Below are 17,375 nucleotides of genomic sequence, written 5' to 3'. Positions count from 1 at the left end.
TTTTTCTTTTTTGGCGGGGACAGAGTCTCACTCTTGCCCAGGGTGGAGTGCAGTGGTATGATCTCAGCTCACTGCAGCCTCTGCCTCCTAGGCTGAAGTGATTCTCTTTTCTCAGCCTCCCAAGTAGCTGGGGCTACAGCTATGAGTCATCACATCCAGCTTATTTTTGTATTTTTAGTAGAGCTGGAGTTTCACCATGTTGGCCAGGCTGGTCTCAAACTCCTGACCTCAAATGATCCACCCGCCTTGGCCTCCCAAAGTGCTGGAAATACAGGCGTGAGCCACGGTGCCTGGCCATTATGCCCAATTTCTAAGTCATCCAGTATTTTCTAAAATATCAGACACATTTATCATATCACATATCTGTTCAGAAATGTCTAGTGGCTTCATATAGCTTTGGGTTAAAATTCAAACTGCTTAGTAAAGCAATCAGCAGTTATTAAGCCCTACTAGGTTTTCTGTGCTTTTACTTAATTGTCTATCTTAGTCTTCATAACAGCTTTGTGAAGCAGGTCTTAGTAACATTAACAGATGTGGAGAAAATGAGACTTAGTGGAGTTTAATAACTTGCCCAATGTAATACAACTAGTTAAAGCTTAAATTTACATCTAATTGATTCCAAAGTCTATCGTTCTGTACCATACAGTTTTGACCCTCTATATCTGACATCCATGGCCATAGGAAACTATTGCCTATGATTATTTACTTCTAGCTTTTCCTTTAGCTAGCCCATTTTCTAATAATCCTGCTTGCTTTGTAGGACTGAATTCACCTACTCTCTCTGCACCCATTATGGAGCTATATGTCTGCTCTTCTCTGGTGGTCCACAACCTGTCTGCTCTTGGAGCCCAAAAGAGAACTCTCATTAGCTGCCTGATCCTGAGTGAAACTAACTTTGGGCATTGTAATTTTAGTGATTTCTCTGTGAACCTTGGTTCTGTGTCTTGATATTAGGTCTCTTTATACACAAGAACCAGATGTTTGTTGTCTTCTGATGCCAAGGCTCCTGGCCAAGGTTTTATAGGAACATATTAAGTGAACTGAGTATAAGGCTGCTTTTGACAAGAAGGGCCTATCATCTCTAATTGTTGAGCATCAGCATATAAAGGGAGACTGAGCAAAAAGCTATATTACAAGTGGCAATTCCTTAGTTCAGAAGGGTATGTGAACTCAAGAGGAACTGTGTGTTTCTTTGTTTCCCTCTCCATTTTGTGCCTAGATACTCCACTATGAGCTACTGGCCATTCGTGATGCCTGCATCAAACTGGAAAAGGACTACCAGCCTGGGATCACTTATATTGTGGTGCAGAAACGCCATCACACCCGCCTTTTCTGTGCTGACAAGAACGAGCGAGTGAGTGAGGGACTGAGACCTCCCGTCCCCTCCTTCTGTCTCCCTTATCTTAATAGAGAAGAAGCCCTTCAGATAAAGGCTGGGGATTTAGTCCTTGTCCTGTTCATCCTCCCTGGCCCCTTCCCTCCTCCTAGCTCTTGTGGTCCTTCCTCTACCACTGCCTTCACTAGTGTCCACCTCCTCCCCTCCTTCCCTTATACTTCCTTTCCCTCCTCCTAGCTCCCTGGCCTAGACCCCATATATAGACCAGCTCCCAGAGAAGGGAAAGGGAACTACCATTTATTGAACTCCTCCTATGTGCCAGATACTGTACAAGGCGTCTTCCTCACAGCAACCCTGTGAGGTAGGTATTATTATTATCTCCAGTTTAATCTCAGAAAGGTTAAATGACTTGCTAAGATCATACAGCTAATAGGACTTGAACATAGGTCTGTGTGACTTTAGAAGCATATTATTTAAAGATTCAGTACCCTCTGGGAATAGCGACTTTGGCTTTGTTCTTGGGATTTTGGTGAAGTCAGAGTAGAATTGAGCCAGGGTCCTAGTTAGGGCCAGGCAGGTCTTGGGATCTTGGTTGTGTTTGTCTCTATACAGATTGGGAAGAGTGGTAACATCCCAGCTGGGACCACAGTGGACACCAACATCACCCACCCATTTGAGTTTGACTTCTATCTGTGCAGCCATGCAGGCATCCAGGTAGCTGGGCTATATCTTGGGGTTCCAATGGGTCAAAGATGAATTGTTTATTCACATTGCCTCTACAATATATCAGTCATCACTGAATGACATCCAAATTATGTTCGTTTGTTTTGTTTTGTTTTGTTTTATTTTGTTTTGAGGTGGAGTCTTGTTCTGTCCCCCAGGCTGGAGTGCAGTGGCACACTCTCAGCTAACTGCAAACTCTGCCTCCTGGGTTTAAGCGGTCCTCCTCCTGCCTTCCTGCCTCAGCCTCCCGAGTAACTGGGATTACAAGCATGCGCTACCATGCCTAGCTAATTTTTTTTTTTTTTTTTTGAGACAAGAGTCTCACTCTGTCGCCCAGGCTGGAGTGCAGTGGCGCGATCTCGGCTCACTGCAAGCTCTGCCTCCCAGGTTCATGCCATTCTCCTGCCTCAGCCTCCTGAGTAGCTGGGACTACAGGCGCCCGCCACCACGCCCGGCTAATTTTTTTTGTAGTTTTAGTAGAGATAGGGTTTCACCGTGTTAGCCAGGATGGTCTCGATCTCCTGATCTCGTGATCCGCCCGCCTCGGCCTCCCAAAGTGCTGGGATTACAGGCGTGAGCCACTGCGCCCGGCCTAATTTTTGTATTTTTAGTAGAGACAGGGTTTCACCATTTTGGCCCCGCTGGTCTTGAACTCCTGACCTCAAGTGATCCACCCGCCTTGGCCTCCCAAAGTGCTGGGATTACAGGCATGAGCCATTGTTCCCGGCCAGGACTGCTCTCTTAATAAGCCCTGAGTACACTTGCAGGTTACCTTTAAGAAGAGTGCTTTATGACATTGGTAGTTTTGCATCCGCCTGTTCATGGGTGAATTATCTACCCAGCCGTATTCTTAATAGTGATCCTGTTCCCCTATTATCAGCCATCTCCTCTGCTCAGCCTGGGACCCTCATCTTCCTATCTTCCCAGGGCACCAGCCGACCATCCCATTACTATGTTCTTTGGGATGACAACCGTTTCACAGCGGATGAGCTCCAGATCCTGACATACCAGCTGTGCCACACTTACGTACGATGCACACGCTCTGTCTCTATCCCAGCACCTGCCTACTATGCCCGCCTGGTGGCTTTCCGGGCACGATACCACCTGGTGGACAAGGAGCATGACAGGTGAGACCTGGGATCAGGTTGGCCTCCTTTTTGCTTCAGCCTGTTGTGCCAGATCTTCTCAACTTTCCTTGGGTAGAAGGAAAGGAGTGCTGTCCAATTTGGTGTCATTGGGCTCCTCTGCCCAATCCTGGGTTGGGGTTTTCTCTTAAGTTGGTATGGGAATTGGCATCCCAGGGCTGGGTGAGGGAATTAGCAGCAGCTCAGTTCACCAGGAAGGACTTCTTTCATTTTTTCCTTTTCAGTGGAGAGGGGAGCCACATATCGGGGCAAAGCAATGGGCGGGACCCCCAGGCCCTGGCCAAAGCCGTGCAGGTTCATCAGGATACTCTGCGCACCATGTACTTCGCTTGAAGGCAGAACGCTGTTACCTCACTGGATAGAAGAAAGCTTTCCAAGCCCCAGGAGCTGTGCCACCCAAATCCAGAGGAAGCAAGGAGGAGGGAGGTGGGGTAGGGAGGAGTGTAGGACGCCTTGTTTCCTTCTGTAGAGGTGGTGTAAGAGTGGGGAACAGGGCCAGCAAGACAGACCACCAGCCAGAAATCTCTGATATCAACCTCATGTCCCCCACCCCTCACCCCATCTTGTCACATCTGGCCCTGACCCCAATGGACCAAAAGGGGCAGCACTGGTGCCCACCATACACACAGGTGTCTCATGTGACTCACAGTGCTAAAGACTCATGCTTGACAGCTTGGTAAGGTCAACTCTGTAGCCCTGCAGACAAAAGCTGGTTAGGTTTGGGTTTGATACTTTAGATGGGAAAGTGAGGGGCTTGAGAAAGTGGGTGGGAGGAGGGAAGGATTTTTTAGGAGCCTTAATCAGAAAAGGACTAGATTTGTTTAAGAAGAAAAATGAAACCAGACCCAGATCAATATTTTAGGATACTAGATGTTTTAATGGGTTCAGAATCCAGTTTGTAGGAAGATTTTTTAATGGTTTTGGTTGCTCCTCCCCCAGCTGCCACCCCCCCTTCCCCTTATTCCTCTCTGTCCACATTTTCTGCCCCACCTTACTTCTCCCTGACAGACATCCAGCCCCTAGTAATACTTAAGGCACTATGGCACTTAGCTTTGAAGTGACACGACCCTGTCTTCCTTCCGCCCGCTGGTGGGTAACCAGTGCCTTCCCTGTAACGGTAATGCTGCAGAACTGCAACCTTTTGTACCTTTCTTTGGGGAATGGGGTGGGGGTGGGAGAGGAGGTAGATGGGGAAGAAATACCCCAGACCCAACAAACCTCCAGCCAGAAAGCCAGCTATTTTGCATTTGAAGGAATTGACTTCCTCATTCATGGAGCTTTTTAAAAGATCACAACCTCAAGATGGTTAAAATCCATTGACATTTGCACTTTCAAACATGACAAGTCTCGGAGCTGCTGAGATGACTGGCCCCTGGCCTTTCCACTTATGCCTCCTTTTCTCCTTGTTCCTCCTACCTCCCACCCCACCCAGGTCTGGAGTTACTTTCATAGCATTTTTCACTCTTGGCTTCTTTTCTCCCTTGATGGTCAAGTCTCTTGTGTTTCAATATTTCTTAACTGGGGTGTCTTATAACAAAAAACTCTTAGGTCTAAAATGAGAAAAAAGAGAGAAAACAAAATGTTATTTTTATACCATAACTTGAGTGTATTGCCAAAATTTGGAAATCCTTCCCATGCCTGATGAGTTTATATCCCGGAAACATTGAGCCATCAGAATGAACTGTGTACCTGATTTGTTCTCTGACCTGGCTAGGTAGGGAGGGGGTGGTTATCACCCCAAGATGGGGTCCGGGCTCCATCCTTCCTCTGTGCAGATAATACCTTTCTCTTGCTGTAGCCTCCCTCCTCTGCACTGTCCTGCACTCTTTCTTGCAAGTGCATCTTTTTCCTTCCTCTGGACTGTCCTCTGACCCTTTGGCTCATCCTAGATTCCAGTGTGTCCTGTGGACAGGCTGGGGAATTTTGCTGCTCCCTATTGCTTCTGTTTACACAAATGAATTTTTCCTGGTTTCCCACTAGGGCATGTGAGTGGGTGGCATGAGCTTTTTTTTTTCTTTTTGTCTTGAGACATGGGGTTTGGCTGTCTTGCAGGACTGGAGAAGGTGGTGGTTCTAGCTTGGTCTCTGCTGGCCTTGAAGCAAGCATCCCCCCCTGCCCTTTTTCCTTGACTGTTCATTTTTTTCCTGCCCCACCGCTTGGGATGGGGAGTTGCAACTTCAGTGTGGAATTTCCTCTTTTTGAGGAGCCTGGGTTTGGATCTATCTGATCTGGTGATGAAGCCATGATTACTTTAGACCTAGCCCAGGCTTGGAGGCCAGCTGGAGGCAGGAGGGTCTAAATCCTGGCCTATAGAGTTAGAACTACCGTTTCCTCTCCTCAGCTGCCCTTGTATGACCCGGATTTGCTATGCAAAACAATCTGTCCCAGGTTCTGTTCTGGTTGGCTACATTGTTCAGCAACTCACAAAACGTAGCACAAACATTCATTATGGAGAAAGCATCAGGACTGTTGAGTAACTCCTCCTTTACTTTTTTCCTGCTGGCTACAGCATGGGGTGCCCTATAGGCACAAGCCCAGCTGAAGAACAGAATGGAGGGCTCTGGGAGGAGGCAGCTCACTGGAGAGCCTACATTCCTTACACAAGTGCCTAAAGAGAGTGATGCTAACACTCCATCTGCCCTGTCCATTGCCTTCATATACAGTCTACTTCGTGTTCTGTCACCCTTTGGGGAGGGGAGCTCTTCTGGGACAGTGGGCTCTGCATGTTCTCTACTTGGGTACATTTTGGGGCTAGGATCAGGGCACTATTCCTGGAGGGTCCAGTCATTCACCAGCATTTGCAAATGTCCATAGGGAGCAGGTGGCAGCCTCTACTCCCAGCAACAAGTTTGTGTTCTCTCCTTTTCTCTCTTTGCCTCACTCTCTCCAGTTGGTTATCAGCTGGGGCTTGAAATGCATTTTTAGCCCTTTGGCATGGCATATGCCATTCAAGAAATAAAAAAGCAAGAGAATCAGCTTTGGGCAATGACAAGAAATGACTTCTTACTCTGATTTTTTTGTAAAAAAATAATTTTTGAGACTTGAAAAATAACCCTGACCTTGAGGATTATTCTTGTTTGAAAGGTGGTGGATGCAGATGGAGAAGTGGTGTTGGCAGCAAGCTTTGGCTCATGTGGATTTGGTTTAAGTGGTGCTTCTTACCCAAGCTTCAAGGAAGTGCTTGGGGGACCCCCAGCCTCATCCTCTTAGATGGGTCTCTTGCTCCCTTTGTACCACTGTTTTGCCTTCCTTTTCCTCTTCTCTTTTTCCCTGGCTTCCTTTCCCTTTTCTACTATTCACTCTGCTTGCTTGCTGGCCGGCCTGCCTGCCTGCCTGCCTGCCTGCCTATGTGATGATGAAATCTCTGCATGGCTGCAATGATCCCACTGTTAGCTGGCAAGGTCAGGCTTAGCTCCTTGACTGCAGACGACCAAGAACCTGTTCCCCAAGCCCAGAGATGTTCACCTGGACTGGACTGCCCTCAAGCTTATACGAGAGAAGAGCAACTGACCTGCCCAACTTGTGTGAAGTCAGGAGGGTTTCTGGCATTTTCCACACCTGTCCACTCCTTGGAGCTGGTTTCTCTCATTGCTTTTACTAAATCTGGTTCTTTTTCTCTTTACCTGGGGCCTGCCTTTTCTGAGATTGTCTTAGGGTTGAGCTACTTGGGTATCCTGGGCTTGAGTGTTAGGGGATGGACATAAGGGAAAGAGTGATGAGAAGAGAATGGAGAGAATTTGAATAAAAAGTGGGAAAGGAGAGAGCCCTGTTCTTTGATTGTTTATCCAGTCCAACCTGATCCATTAGGGATTGAGGTGCTACACTGGCCTCCAGGGATAAGCCTGGGGCTATTGTTGCTGGGAACTTATGCTTAACATAAAGCCGACGAAGAAGGTACCTAGAATTTTGAAACTTCCCTAAAAAGCTCCTAATGCCCATCTGCTAGATAGCTTCTCTGTGGCCTCCTATTTAGCTAAGCAGCAGTGTTTTTGGATACTTCTCTTCTTCTGTTTGTGAATAAGGCCAGCACTCAAGATGGGCAGACAAGGGCACGCTATTAGCTGGCCCATAGGATATCTGTCAGGCTGGTGGGACAGTTTTGGACCTGGAATCCTGTGAACTAACAAGGTTGGAAGTTTCTTCCCCTTCAGGGTAGAAAAATCATCTCAAACTAGCCAAAAGGCAGTTTTGGAAACTACATTGGGGGAAGTTATTTTTATTTATATATGGGGCCTAGGCCAATCCAGGATGGTAGCTGGAATACCTTCCTTCTTAAAATCTGATCATGGCAGGGATATGCAGGGCACTTTTTACTATTTGGCCTTCTAAGCAGATTGGGAAGGAGGTATTTTCTGGTTTTCTCTTTCCTCCAACTTAATAGGACTTGCCTTCTCCCTGGGCAGGGAGAGAGGCTGGGTTGGTGCTCTCCCCTTACTCTACTCACACTGACTTAGAACCTCTGGCTGCTGTTTGGGCATCCAAGAAAGGGAGGGGAAGGAATGAGCTAAAAACAAAACAGAATGAGGTGGGAAAGGGAGATTTCCTTCTCTACAGAGGAAAATAGGAAACCCTCCAAGAATTGTGCAAGTAAAGACATTCGTCAAATGCACTGAGTCCCTTGGTGTAGTAGCAATAAGGAAAAATGAAATTACTTTCCTGTGCACACAGTCCAGCCTAATTGGTGTGTGATGTTGCACTTAGCAGCCATGTGGTGGGCATGTGTGACTACTCTGGGTTTCACTTTAGTTTCTAAACTTTTTATCCCTCTCAAGTCCAGCATGGATGGGGAAATGTCTCTGGATCCCCACAGCTGTGTACTTGTTTGCATTTGTTTCCCTTTGAGACTTGTGTTTGTATCCTGCTTTGAGCTGTACCTTGTCCAGTCCATCGTGAAACTATCCCAGCAGCTGTAATGTACAGTTCCTTCTGAAGCAAGCAACAGCAGCAGCAGCAGCAGCAGCAGCAGCACAATTCTGTGTTTTATAAAGACAACAGTGGCTTCTATTTCTGAAGTGCGGTCTTTCTCTTTTTTTCCTACCAGCAAAACAAACTTCTGGGACTGATTACATCTCTAATAGATTTTAGGTGAGAATAATACTGTAGATTGTTATGCAGGAATACTTCACAGGGCCTCCATTTATTCTTCATTCAACAAACATGCAAAGTACTGTGCCAGCAGTATTGTGGGGAGGGCAGGCACAATTCAAAATGAGGAAAATAGTGTCTGTCTCATTAAGGGAATTAAGTTTGGTGGGGGATATGACTAGCCAACTGGTCCCCTGGCATAGGAGAAAGATAATGAGGGAGTGGAATAAGACTATAGCAACGAATATAGGGAGGAAGGGACAGGTTTGAGAGACGAGATAGAATTAGTAGGACTCGATGGCTGGTGGAAGACAGGAGTAGAGGTTAGCTCCCAGGTTTCTCCTTGAGCATAGGAGTGTGTTGGGACATTCTGCCAGTTAAGATGGGGGTGGCAGGGGGAGACTGTAGAAGGAAGGTGGGGAGTTTTTTGAAGAAAGACAATGTTGTGTAGACTGAGTTTTGGGGGCAATAAGGGTAAGGTGTCCAGTAAACACAGGTTGGTGCTCAGGTAAGACTGTAAAACTGCATTTATGGATACGGGAGTCATATAGATGGTAGTTAAAGCCATAGGCATGAACAAGTTAGCTTAGAAAAAGAGAAGAGAAACATAGTATACAACCCCCCTAAGAAACTCAGGATGGGGCGAGGAAGTAGATCTTAAGGTGACAGATCACTGGTAGAAAGCTTGTGGGTTTAGGCCGGGCGCGGTGGCTCAAGCCTGTAATCCCAGCACTTTGGGAGGCCAAGACGGGCGGATCACTAGGTCAGGAGATCGAGACCATCCTGGCTAACAGGGTGAAACCCCGTCTCTACTAAAAAATACAAAAAGCTAGCCGGGTGACGTGGCGGGCGCCTGTAGTCCCAGCTACTCGGGAGGCTGAGGCAGGAGAATGGCGTAAACCCGGAAGGCGGAGCTTGCAGTGAGCTGAGATCCGGCCACTGCACTCCAGCCCGGGGACAGAGCGAGACTCCGTCTCAAAAAAAAAAAAAAAAAAAAAAAGAAAGCTTGTGGGTTTTTTGTTTCTTTGTTTAACCAGTTTAGTGAGGTAGGAGAAGAAATCAGAGTAGAAGTTTCATGAAGGGTGTGATTAACAACATGAACTGCTGCAGAGAAGGAGTTCTTTTTTTTCTGTGTGTTTTACCTTTCTGCTCCCCATCTGTTGGGGATCTTATAACTCTATGACCTACTTAGGTTATTCTCCAGTATTTCTTGAAAATGAGTATTGGAAAAACCAATTCTAAAATGGCTAAGACTAGGACTTTCAAGTTCCCCACAACTACCACCAATTAGGAGATAATTGTAAAAGAATAAACAAAACCTAATTTTGTTCCAGTGTACTAGATAATAGTAGAATACTATATTTATTTCCATAACTTGTCTTCTTTAGAGCCTGTGAACTCCTAGGAGCAGAAGCTATATTCTCTTCATTTTTGTCATCTCAGGGTCATGGCATATACCAACGGATCAGTATGTGCAAATAGAATTGAAATAGGCTAGTAGTCTGTAGTTTATGAGTATGGGCTGGGTGGGCAGCAGATCAAGAAGTGATAGGAGTACACAGGATGAACTCAGAATTCCTGAAATCTTTAGGTAAGCAGATACTTAACCAGATTATCGTTGTCTTTTCCCACTCACCCCAAATTGGAGGTATTATGGTTTTGTACTTTAAGCTGGTGGTATAATTGTCAAGCATGTAAATTCTGGCATTCTTCCTGGTACTGCTAGAGCATTGTTATTTCAATGCATGGGGGTAAGAAGGCTCAGAGAAGGATTCTGGCAGAGGGCCCAGTGAGAAATCATCAGTGGTAGCCAGTGTGTACATACGTGGACCTAGCATTCCTCTGGAGGCCAAGTGTTGTGAATTGGCCTGTGGCTATCACCTGGCAGACTCCCTTGGGAAAGAGCTAGCCAGCCCCATGCTTCTTTTCAGCAGCAAGGGTTAGGGAGGTTGGTTGAACTTGAAGAGCAGATTAGACATGGAGCAGATTTTGCCCAGTTGAAATAAGACATAAATTTATGACCCCGAGTGAGGCAGAAATAAAGTACTTAGCAGGGGGAATGGGAGGATGATGATTATGGCAAATTTTGCTAGAACCTTTAGTTTTAGAAAAGATTGATACTGAAAAGCCTTCAGGATTTGCCTGTGGTTGCTACTCAAGTTAAAAAAGACTGGGAGCCTGCATTGTCTGGTCCTGGAGCTCAAGGTTTTCAGTGAAGGCTTGTCCTGGCACCTCTGGGCATTCCTTTTCATTACTAGTTGAGCACCCTTCCTTCTGCTCTGTCAGTTGGGAGAATACTCTGGAGCACATTCTGGACTAGCAGTTGCCTTGGGGTAGTCAGGCTGGGTATTTGTTTGGTATCTCTTGGTGTAGCAGATCCCAGAATCTCATGGCAATTTGGATTTGGTGGCTAAAAGAAAGAGTTAGTGCAAGGAAAAGACTAGTTGGAAGTTCTGAGTCTGGGCCATCGTTAAGCTGCTGTCTACTGCTTGAATGGGAAGTAATGTTGAATTGGAAAATTAGCTCACCTTTTTTGTTCCTAGCTTTGCAGACATTTATTCCTCTGATGATAGGCTGAGAAATCCTAGGCAGACTTAGAAGGCACACAGAGCATGACAGAAGTACTCCGTCAAAACAGCTGTGTCAAGAAGGAAGAGCTGGAAAAGTAGATTTGCTGGGGAATTAGGCACATTTAGTTTTCCACTTACGCATAACTGCCTTCTCCAGTATATCATAGCAGGGTTTTTTAGGCCTTTGTGGCTTACCCTGCAGGAACATACTATCCTGTTGTTCTGGACTGTAGCACCTTCACCACCATCCTCTTGGCAATGGTTTTTTGTTTTGGGTTTTTTTTTTTTTTTTTGGACAAAGTATAATATTGAGGGACCTTTTTAGGGAGCCTTTGATCCTTTGTCCCCATTTTCCAAAGGCAGGGAACTTTCCTCTTAAAAGAGACAGTGGGAACTTTTAGCCAGGTTTTTGGAAAAGGCCTGTGAGCTATTAATGAGAGTGAGCTGCAAAAGGAGGAAGGGTTTGTTTGGGTGCTTTGAAGTACTTGGCTAGGTGTTTTCTACAGTATCTTATACAATTGCATCTTACAGCATCTTTACATGCAAAATAGTTTATCAGTTATCTTCAATTGCATATTACAAAATTCTGATTAAATTTTTCTTAAATAAGAAAACTATCATTTCATATGACAAGAAAGCCTAATTTAATGTTACTCCAAGGTTGGTTAATTCAGTGGCTCAGTGATAACACCAAAGAATTAGTTTCTTGAAATCTTTTTGGTCTGCCATCCTCCATGTTGTTTATCCTCAAGCCAGTTCGCCTCATGGTCCCAATATGGCTACTGTAATTCTGGGAAGGAAATGCTGACAGAACCATGCCTGGCAAAAGAGACAAATTTTTCCGTGTCCTTCTAAAGCAAGGAAGTCTTTTCCTGGAAGCTCCAGCAGATCCGGCCTCATGGCTTTGCTACAAATGGGTCATCTCACTCCTGTCATTGGCAAAGCAAGTAAGATCATCCATCATGAGTGGCTTAGATGAATGAATTATCCTTTGAGTCACGTAGACTAGAAAGTCCAGTCATGTCTACCAGCAAGAAAGGAGATAAGGGCTATTGGATAAGCAGCATCTGGTCTCAAAGGTACTTCAACTTTTACAGATGAGAAACATGAATCTGAATGACTTTCCTAGGCTCACAGCAAGAGAGGGCCTTCAGTGTTAGCTGTGTCTGTCCCTAAAGCCCAAGTTTTATATTGTATCTTGCTACAGTGTAAAGTAACTTACTTTCTACCTTGTGGAAACTGATGGTCTAGGACAAGAGATTTGAACTCAGGTGCCCAGGTGACTCTAATCTTGGCCCATGTGAGAAGATTCTACTGAGTTGCTGTCCTCATCCAGTGATGTTTCTTGTCTCACACAAGAAGCCTAGGAGTAGAAAGTCCTAAGTGGAGTAGAATAATAGTGGCAGCAGGGAGGGAAGTGTGCACTGTGTGTCCCTGAGCCTGACTTACTGGGCAGGAACTTGGCGCTTAAAATGGCAGCTGGCCACCCTGTCTTTCCTGCATGCGCTGAGTATTTGGTAGCTGATTATGCCTTTCCTTAGTGACCAGTGATATTGATCATCTTTTCATGTGCTTACTTACTATCCCCATATCTTTGTTGTTCACATCTTTTACCCATTGTATTTGTTGTTTTTGAGACAGTGTCTCACTCTGTCACCCAGGCTGGAGTGCAGTGGCACGATCACGGCTCACTGCAGTTTCTGCTTCCTGGTCTCAAGCAGTCCTCCCACCTCAGCCTTCTGAGTAGCTGGGCTTACAGGCATACACTACCATGCCCAGCTAATTTAAAAAAAAAAAAAATTTTTTTTGGTAGCAGTTCGGTCTCATTATTATTGCCCAGGCTGGCCTCTCTCAGCTTCAAGCTATCTTCCTGCCTCGGCCTTCCAAAGTGCTGGAATTACAGGCATAAGCCACTGGGCCCAGCCTCTTTTACCTGTTTCAAAATTGAGTTTTATTGAGTTGTAAGAGTTCTTTATTCATTTTAAACACAAGTCCATTGTTGGTTATATCTTTTACATCTATTTTTCCCAGTCTGTGGCTTGCCTTTTCATTTTGAAGAGCAAAAGTTTAAAATTTTGTGAATTTATTAAAGCTCCATTTGTTGCTTTTTTCTTTTCTAGTTTATACTTTTGTGTCATATTTTAGGAAATTTTGCACTGGGTATTTGATGGCTCCTGAGGAGGTTCAACTTTCAGAGGGCACTGATTTCTCTGCACCTGAAATTTTGTACTATTTCTGTATTTCTTTCTTCTCAGAACAACCAGTGTCACCAGGTATGAGGGCAGAGTTTTAGCTTGTTTGCTGAGCCCCATTCTTGAAGCTTATTTATTTATTCATCTATCTATCCATCCATCAATCCAACAAATATACTGAATGCTGCTATGTGCCAGGCACTGGCACTGTTCTAGGTACTGGGGCAATGGGAGTTAAGGTAATACCCAATGACCCTGCTCTGTACCCTTAAGAGCAGACTCAGTTGGGGATGAGTTATCCAAAAATAGGGTGTACATGTAGTCAGGAGAGAGCCTCATACAGCTTTGCCTTTGGCAGAATCCTTCAAATCTCTTTGTCTTCCTACTTCTTGATATTACAAATCATGAGCCTTTCACATGCGTTCACTCTAAAGAGGTGGGTTCCTGGATAGCAGAAGTAGATAGAAAGGCATCATTGACATTTATTGAGATGGAGTGAATCAGAGGGTGTAAATTCTGCTCCGTCAATGTCGAAAAAGACTAGCCGATCTCAAGGGTTCATCACTGTCACCATGTCTATTGTCTATTCTGGAAGAAGCTGAAGAAGTCTGCCTTTGTTTAGGGAACCAGTTCCAGAATCAGAGGGGTTGAGGATATAAAAGACCCTTGCACAAGAGTTGGTATTTACCCTGTCAGATGCTGCTACCAAGATTTGGATTGTGTACAGTCGAGGATTAAAAATGACTTTTAAGATGCAGTGTTTCATCTGGTGACATTTAATTTGATATTTTAAAATTGGGGAGGGTATTTTCAGCCACGGGGGTAGGGATGTGAAGGAAGCCGAAAGAAAGACAGAATTGGAGTCAGATGTGGTTTTGAGTCCCATACATTTATTAAGTGTTTAATATTATATGGTAAGTGCTTTAAAATGGTAAATACTTCTGTTATTCACTAAAATTTGGGGAGGGTTTCCTCTGTGCTTTATGTACATTCCCTAACCTTACAACTGTGTAAGGTACATACTGTTCTCTCAATTTTTCAGATAAGAAAATTGAAGCCCAAAGAGATCAAGTGACTGATCCAAAGTCCCACAGTGAGGGGAAGTGAAGATAGGATATTCTTTCTCCTTTTCCTCTTTAAAAAATTATTTTGATTAAAAAAAAAAAAAAACTAAACCGTATTACTGAAGCATAAGGACATGGGGAGAAATTATGAATCATTCCTCAGCCTGAATAAAATAGTATCATGTTTCATTAAGGCAACAAATATTTATTAGGGACCTACTATTTGCCTGACATTCAAGTGGGGTGGGGGGCACACAAGTAGTAAATAACAGACTGGGCAAAGGGCTACCAAGGCAATACTGTAGTAGACTAACAGGTGCCCCACCATGGGTGGTCCGGAAAAGGCGTCTCAGATGTCTTCCGTTGAGACGTAAAAAGAAACTGCAGGGTGGGGAGTAAAGGGAGGGTGGAGAGGAGAGGGTTCCTGGCCAAGGGAACCAAAAGCAGAGAAGCCCCAAGTCAGAAAAAAGCAGCGCTTGGCCCGTTGGGGGGAATTGGAAGCCGAGCAGTACAGCTGTAGCACAGGCGGGGCCCGTTTACGCCGTGCGTTTTCACCCTGGAAAGGAGTTTAGGTTTTCGAAGTGTGACGAGGCGCTATTAAAGAGTTTTAAACATGGAAATTACTCGATCTGTTTGTGTAGTGTCCTGTTCGTTAGTCATCTTTTCCAAACTATAATACATTTTTTTTAATCCTAAAAATGGTCGTTAAAGCAGTCTAGGAGTTAGGTCAATTGCGGTGGTCACTTGACCGCCTGTGAGGAGGCGGCGCGTGGGGCGGCTCGGACTGGGCGTGGCGGGGGCTCAGGAAGGAGGGTTGCCCTACCCCAGCGGTCTCGGCTCGGGGCCTCCGCGGCAGGCTTGGGTCCTTCACCCGCCAGCTCCAGGTAGGCTACTCCTCAGGTAAGCCCCGCCGCCAGCCGCAACGTCGCCGCAGACAGGCACCTCCCCCACTCGTGCGGCATGAGGAGTCCTGCCCCTTCGGGTTGTCTCCAGCCAGCACTGCCCCGCGGGGGACGGCCGAGCCCGCCGCATGTGGCCCGGCTCCCGGACGCTTCCCCGGCGTCCTCCGCGCCGGCCGCTCCCGCCCCGACGTCGCTCCGGCACGGCTCGGGGCCCAGAGGCGAGGCGAGGACGCCGGGCAAGCCAGGCAGCGGAACTGACGCCGGCGGGCTTCCGGGGCGGCCCCGGGCAGGTCGGCGGCGGTGGCCCGCAGTCGTGGAGGAGCGGTGGGAGCGTCGGCGGCCGCGGGCGATGCAACTTCCGGACGGGACTCCCCTGTGTCCGCGCCTCACGTCTCCCCTTCCTCTCGCCTAGTCCCGTGCCGTTTTCCGTCCGCGACTCTTCCGGCCCAGAGCTTTCGGAGTGCGGTTGCTCAGGGGAAGCGGTTGCTCAGGGGAAGCCGTCGCCGCCCCCGCCTCGGGGCCGAGTGAGAGTGTCCGTCGCGCGGCGTCGCCCCCCGGGCCGCCTCCTTGCCCCCAGTGGCGGGCTCCGTTCTCCCTCGAAGCACTCCCCCCAGCTCCATGAATGGAAATCGGCTCCGCAGGTGAGTCAGAGTCTCTGGGCCAGGTAGGGGATGTCACCAAGCTACTGTCCTCTGAGTCTCCCTGCTCCTCCCGCCCGGCCCAGGTGCGCGAGGTGAGCGTCGGGCGGGCATCCCCTGGTCTCCCGCCCCTCGCCCTGCTCCCCTGCGATCTCCGCGCAGCCCAGCCGCAGTTCCCCGGGGGCCCCTGAGTCGGCGAAACTGCGAGCCGGGGAAACGCTTGGAGGATTTAAGTTTGGGGTTATCTAAGCGGTATTACTCTTTGCTGGAGTACCCTTTTTCTAGACTTTAGAATGGTTTGCCATTGTCTAGTTGGAGTTCTTGTCCTTTAGCCAGTTTGTGTGCTCTGTAGAGGCTGGGCAGCCAGCCAGCTCCCTTACCTACCTCTTAGGGTAGTTGTGAAGATACACTGAGATAACGGATAACTTCAAATTAAGTTCGAAGGAGGTGTTGGTGCAATGTTAAATTCAACACGGCATTGCTCCCACCCTCGAGTTCTTTTCTGTTGTTTGTGGCAGCATGGTAGATAGTTTCTGAGGAGCTTGGAAATGTCATAGCAGCCTGGATCACTGCTTATACGAGGAGGTGGATCTTAAAATTGCTGACAGCATTTTTTGTTTCATTCTCTATTCCCTAGAGAAGTAGTTGTCATATTCCTGGAAATTTGGAATTTAAGAAAACTGCTTTATCTTCGCGGGGAAGAAAGCAGTCTTGCAGTCGTAAGAGAAAATTGCAACATGGTTAGTACTTGTCCTTAAAAAAGGAAAAGTACTCTTTATGGTTCTAAAGTAATTAATTCAGGGACAGAAAGGTGTTGCATAACGGTTTGCCTAACAAGTGATCATGCTTGGCATTTTAAATTTGAAAGTATGCTTCAGACGATCACAAGTTCGTAAATTAATTTTCAAAATATTTGCGGGACTGTCTTGTTACTAATGGTGTTACAAGTTCCTGAATTCCATATCTCTTTTTGCCAATTTGATATAAGAAAAACTTATGTAAAAGAAACCAGTGACATAATGATAGCTAAGAACTGTGTTGAATAGATTGAGTATTAAGTGTCAAATGGATGCAAAAAAGCACTCAAACTGGGGAGGTGAGATGGGGAGAGTTAAAAAAAATTTTTTAAACAAATTTTGTTACCTGGAAGTTTCTCTAATCAATTTCTACTATATCTTTTTTTCATGCTCCATTGTTTCGCCTTGCCCCATATCGTCTTAAAAACAGAAAGTCTGTCTGGATTGTGAAAAGATTTAGATTCTTATTCAGTTTTGATTTGTGTATTTCTGAAACTGTCCTGCCCTTTTTAAAAAATTACCATACTGCTGTTTTACTGCACAGGAAATGTCATTATTTGGGACCACAGGTGATCTTTGTACATAACTGTCCTGTTGTCAAGTCTGGAAAACAAATCATGAAAGTCAGACCCTTTATTAATCATCCTAAAACTTTTAAAGATATTTCAAAAAAGTTTTAAAGTTTTTGCTTTATCTCCTTAGGGTTTTTCATATGATATTGTGCCCATATATATGGACGTTGTCTTAGAAAACATTTGTTAACATCAAACCACCTAGTCAACTGGTACAACTAGCCAAGTAAGGCTCAGAAAATACATTTTACCTCTTCTTTTTTGGGTGTCCCGTTGCTGAAATAGATACCCATTTAGCTGTCTTCACATTTGGGCAAGTGTGTAGTTAGATTATCAACTGTATGCTTGGGT

General features: G+C 46.0%; 2 protein-coding genes across 8 annotated transcripts in view; both read left to right on the top strand.

Annotated features, from left to right (window-relative positions):
- LOC105494705 (argonaute RISC component 1) overlaps positions 1–13,804 on the top strand; it is a 47,313-nt gene extending 33,509 nt beyond the window's left edge. For all 4 annotated transcript variants that reach the window (XM_011763413.3, XM_011763412.3, XM_071096090.1 and 1 more), the window contains 4 exons: positions 1,220–1,354; positions 1,949–2,050; positions 2,987–3,186; positions 3,429–13,804. In XM_011763413.3, the coding sequence (XP_011761715.1) occupies positions 1,220–1,354; positions 1,949–2,050; positions 2,987–3,186; positions 3,429–3,537 (546 nt within the window). In that variant the 3' untranslated portion in view covers positions 3,538–13,804. The remainder of the gene's footprint in view (positions 1–1,219; positions 1,355–1,948; positions 2,051–2,986; positions 3,187–3,428) is intronic.
- Positions 13,805–14,704: 900 nt separating this feature from the next.
- Positions 14,705–17,375, top strand: part of LOC105494707 (argonaute RISC catalytic component 3) — a 143,998-nt gene continuing 141,327 nt past the window's right edge. For 3 of the 4 annotated variants that reach the window (XM_071096103.1, XM_071096101.1, XM_024796889.2), the window contains exons 1-2: positions 14,705–14,999; positions 15,430–15,658. In XM_071096103.1, coding sequence (XP_070952204.1) covers positions 15,640–15,658 — 19 coding nt within the window. In that variant the 5' untranslated portion in view covers positions 14,705–14,999; positions 15,430–15,639. The remainder of the gene's footprint in view (positions 15,000–15,429; positions 15,659–17,375) is intronic. The other variant, XM_011763419.3, reaches the window with a different exon arrangement.

Source organism: Macaca nemestrina, chromosome 1 (assembly GCF_043159975.1).
Source record: "Macaca nemestrina isolate mMacNem1 chromosome 1, mMacNem.hap1, whole genome shotgun sequence".
NCBI classification, from domain to species: domain Eukaryota; kingdom Metazoa; phylum Chordata; class Mammalia; order Primates; family Cercopithecidae; genus Macaca; species Macaca nemestrina.
The sequence above is the reverse complement of the archived record's forward strand: the minus strand, read 5'-3'. Positions and strand labels throughout refer to the sequence as shown.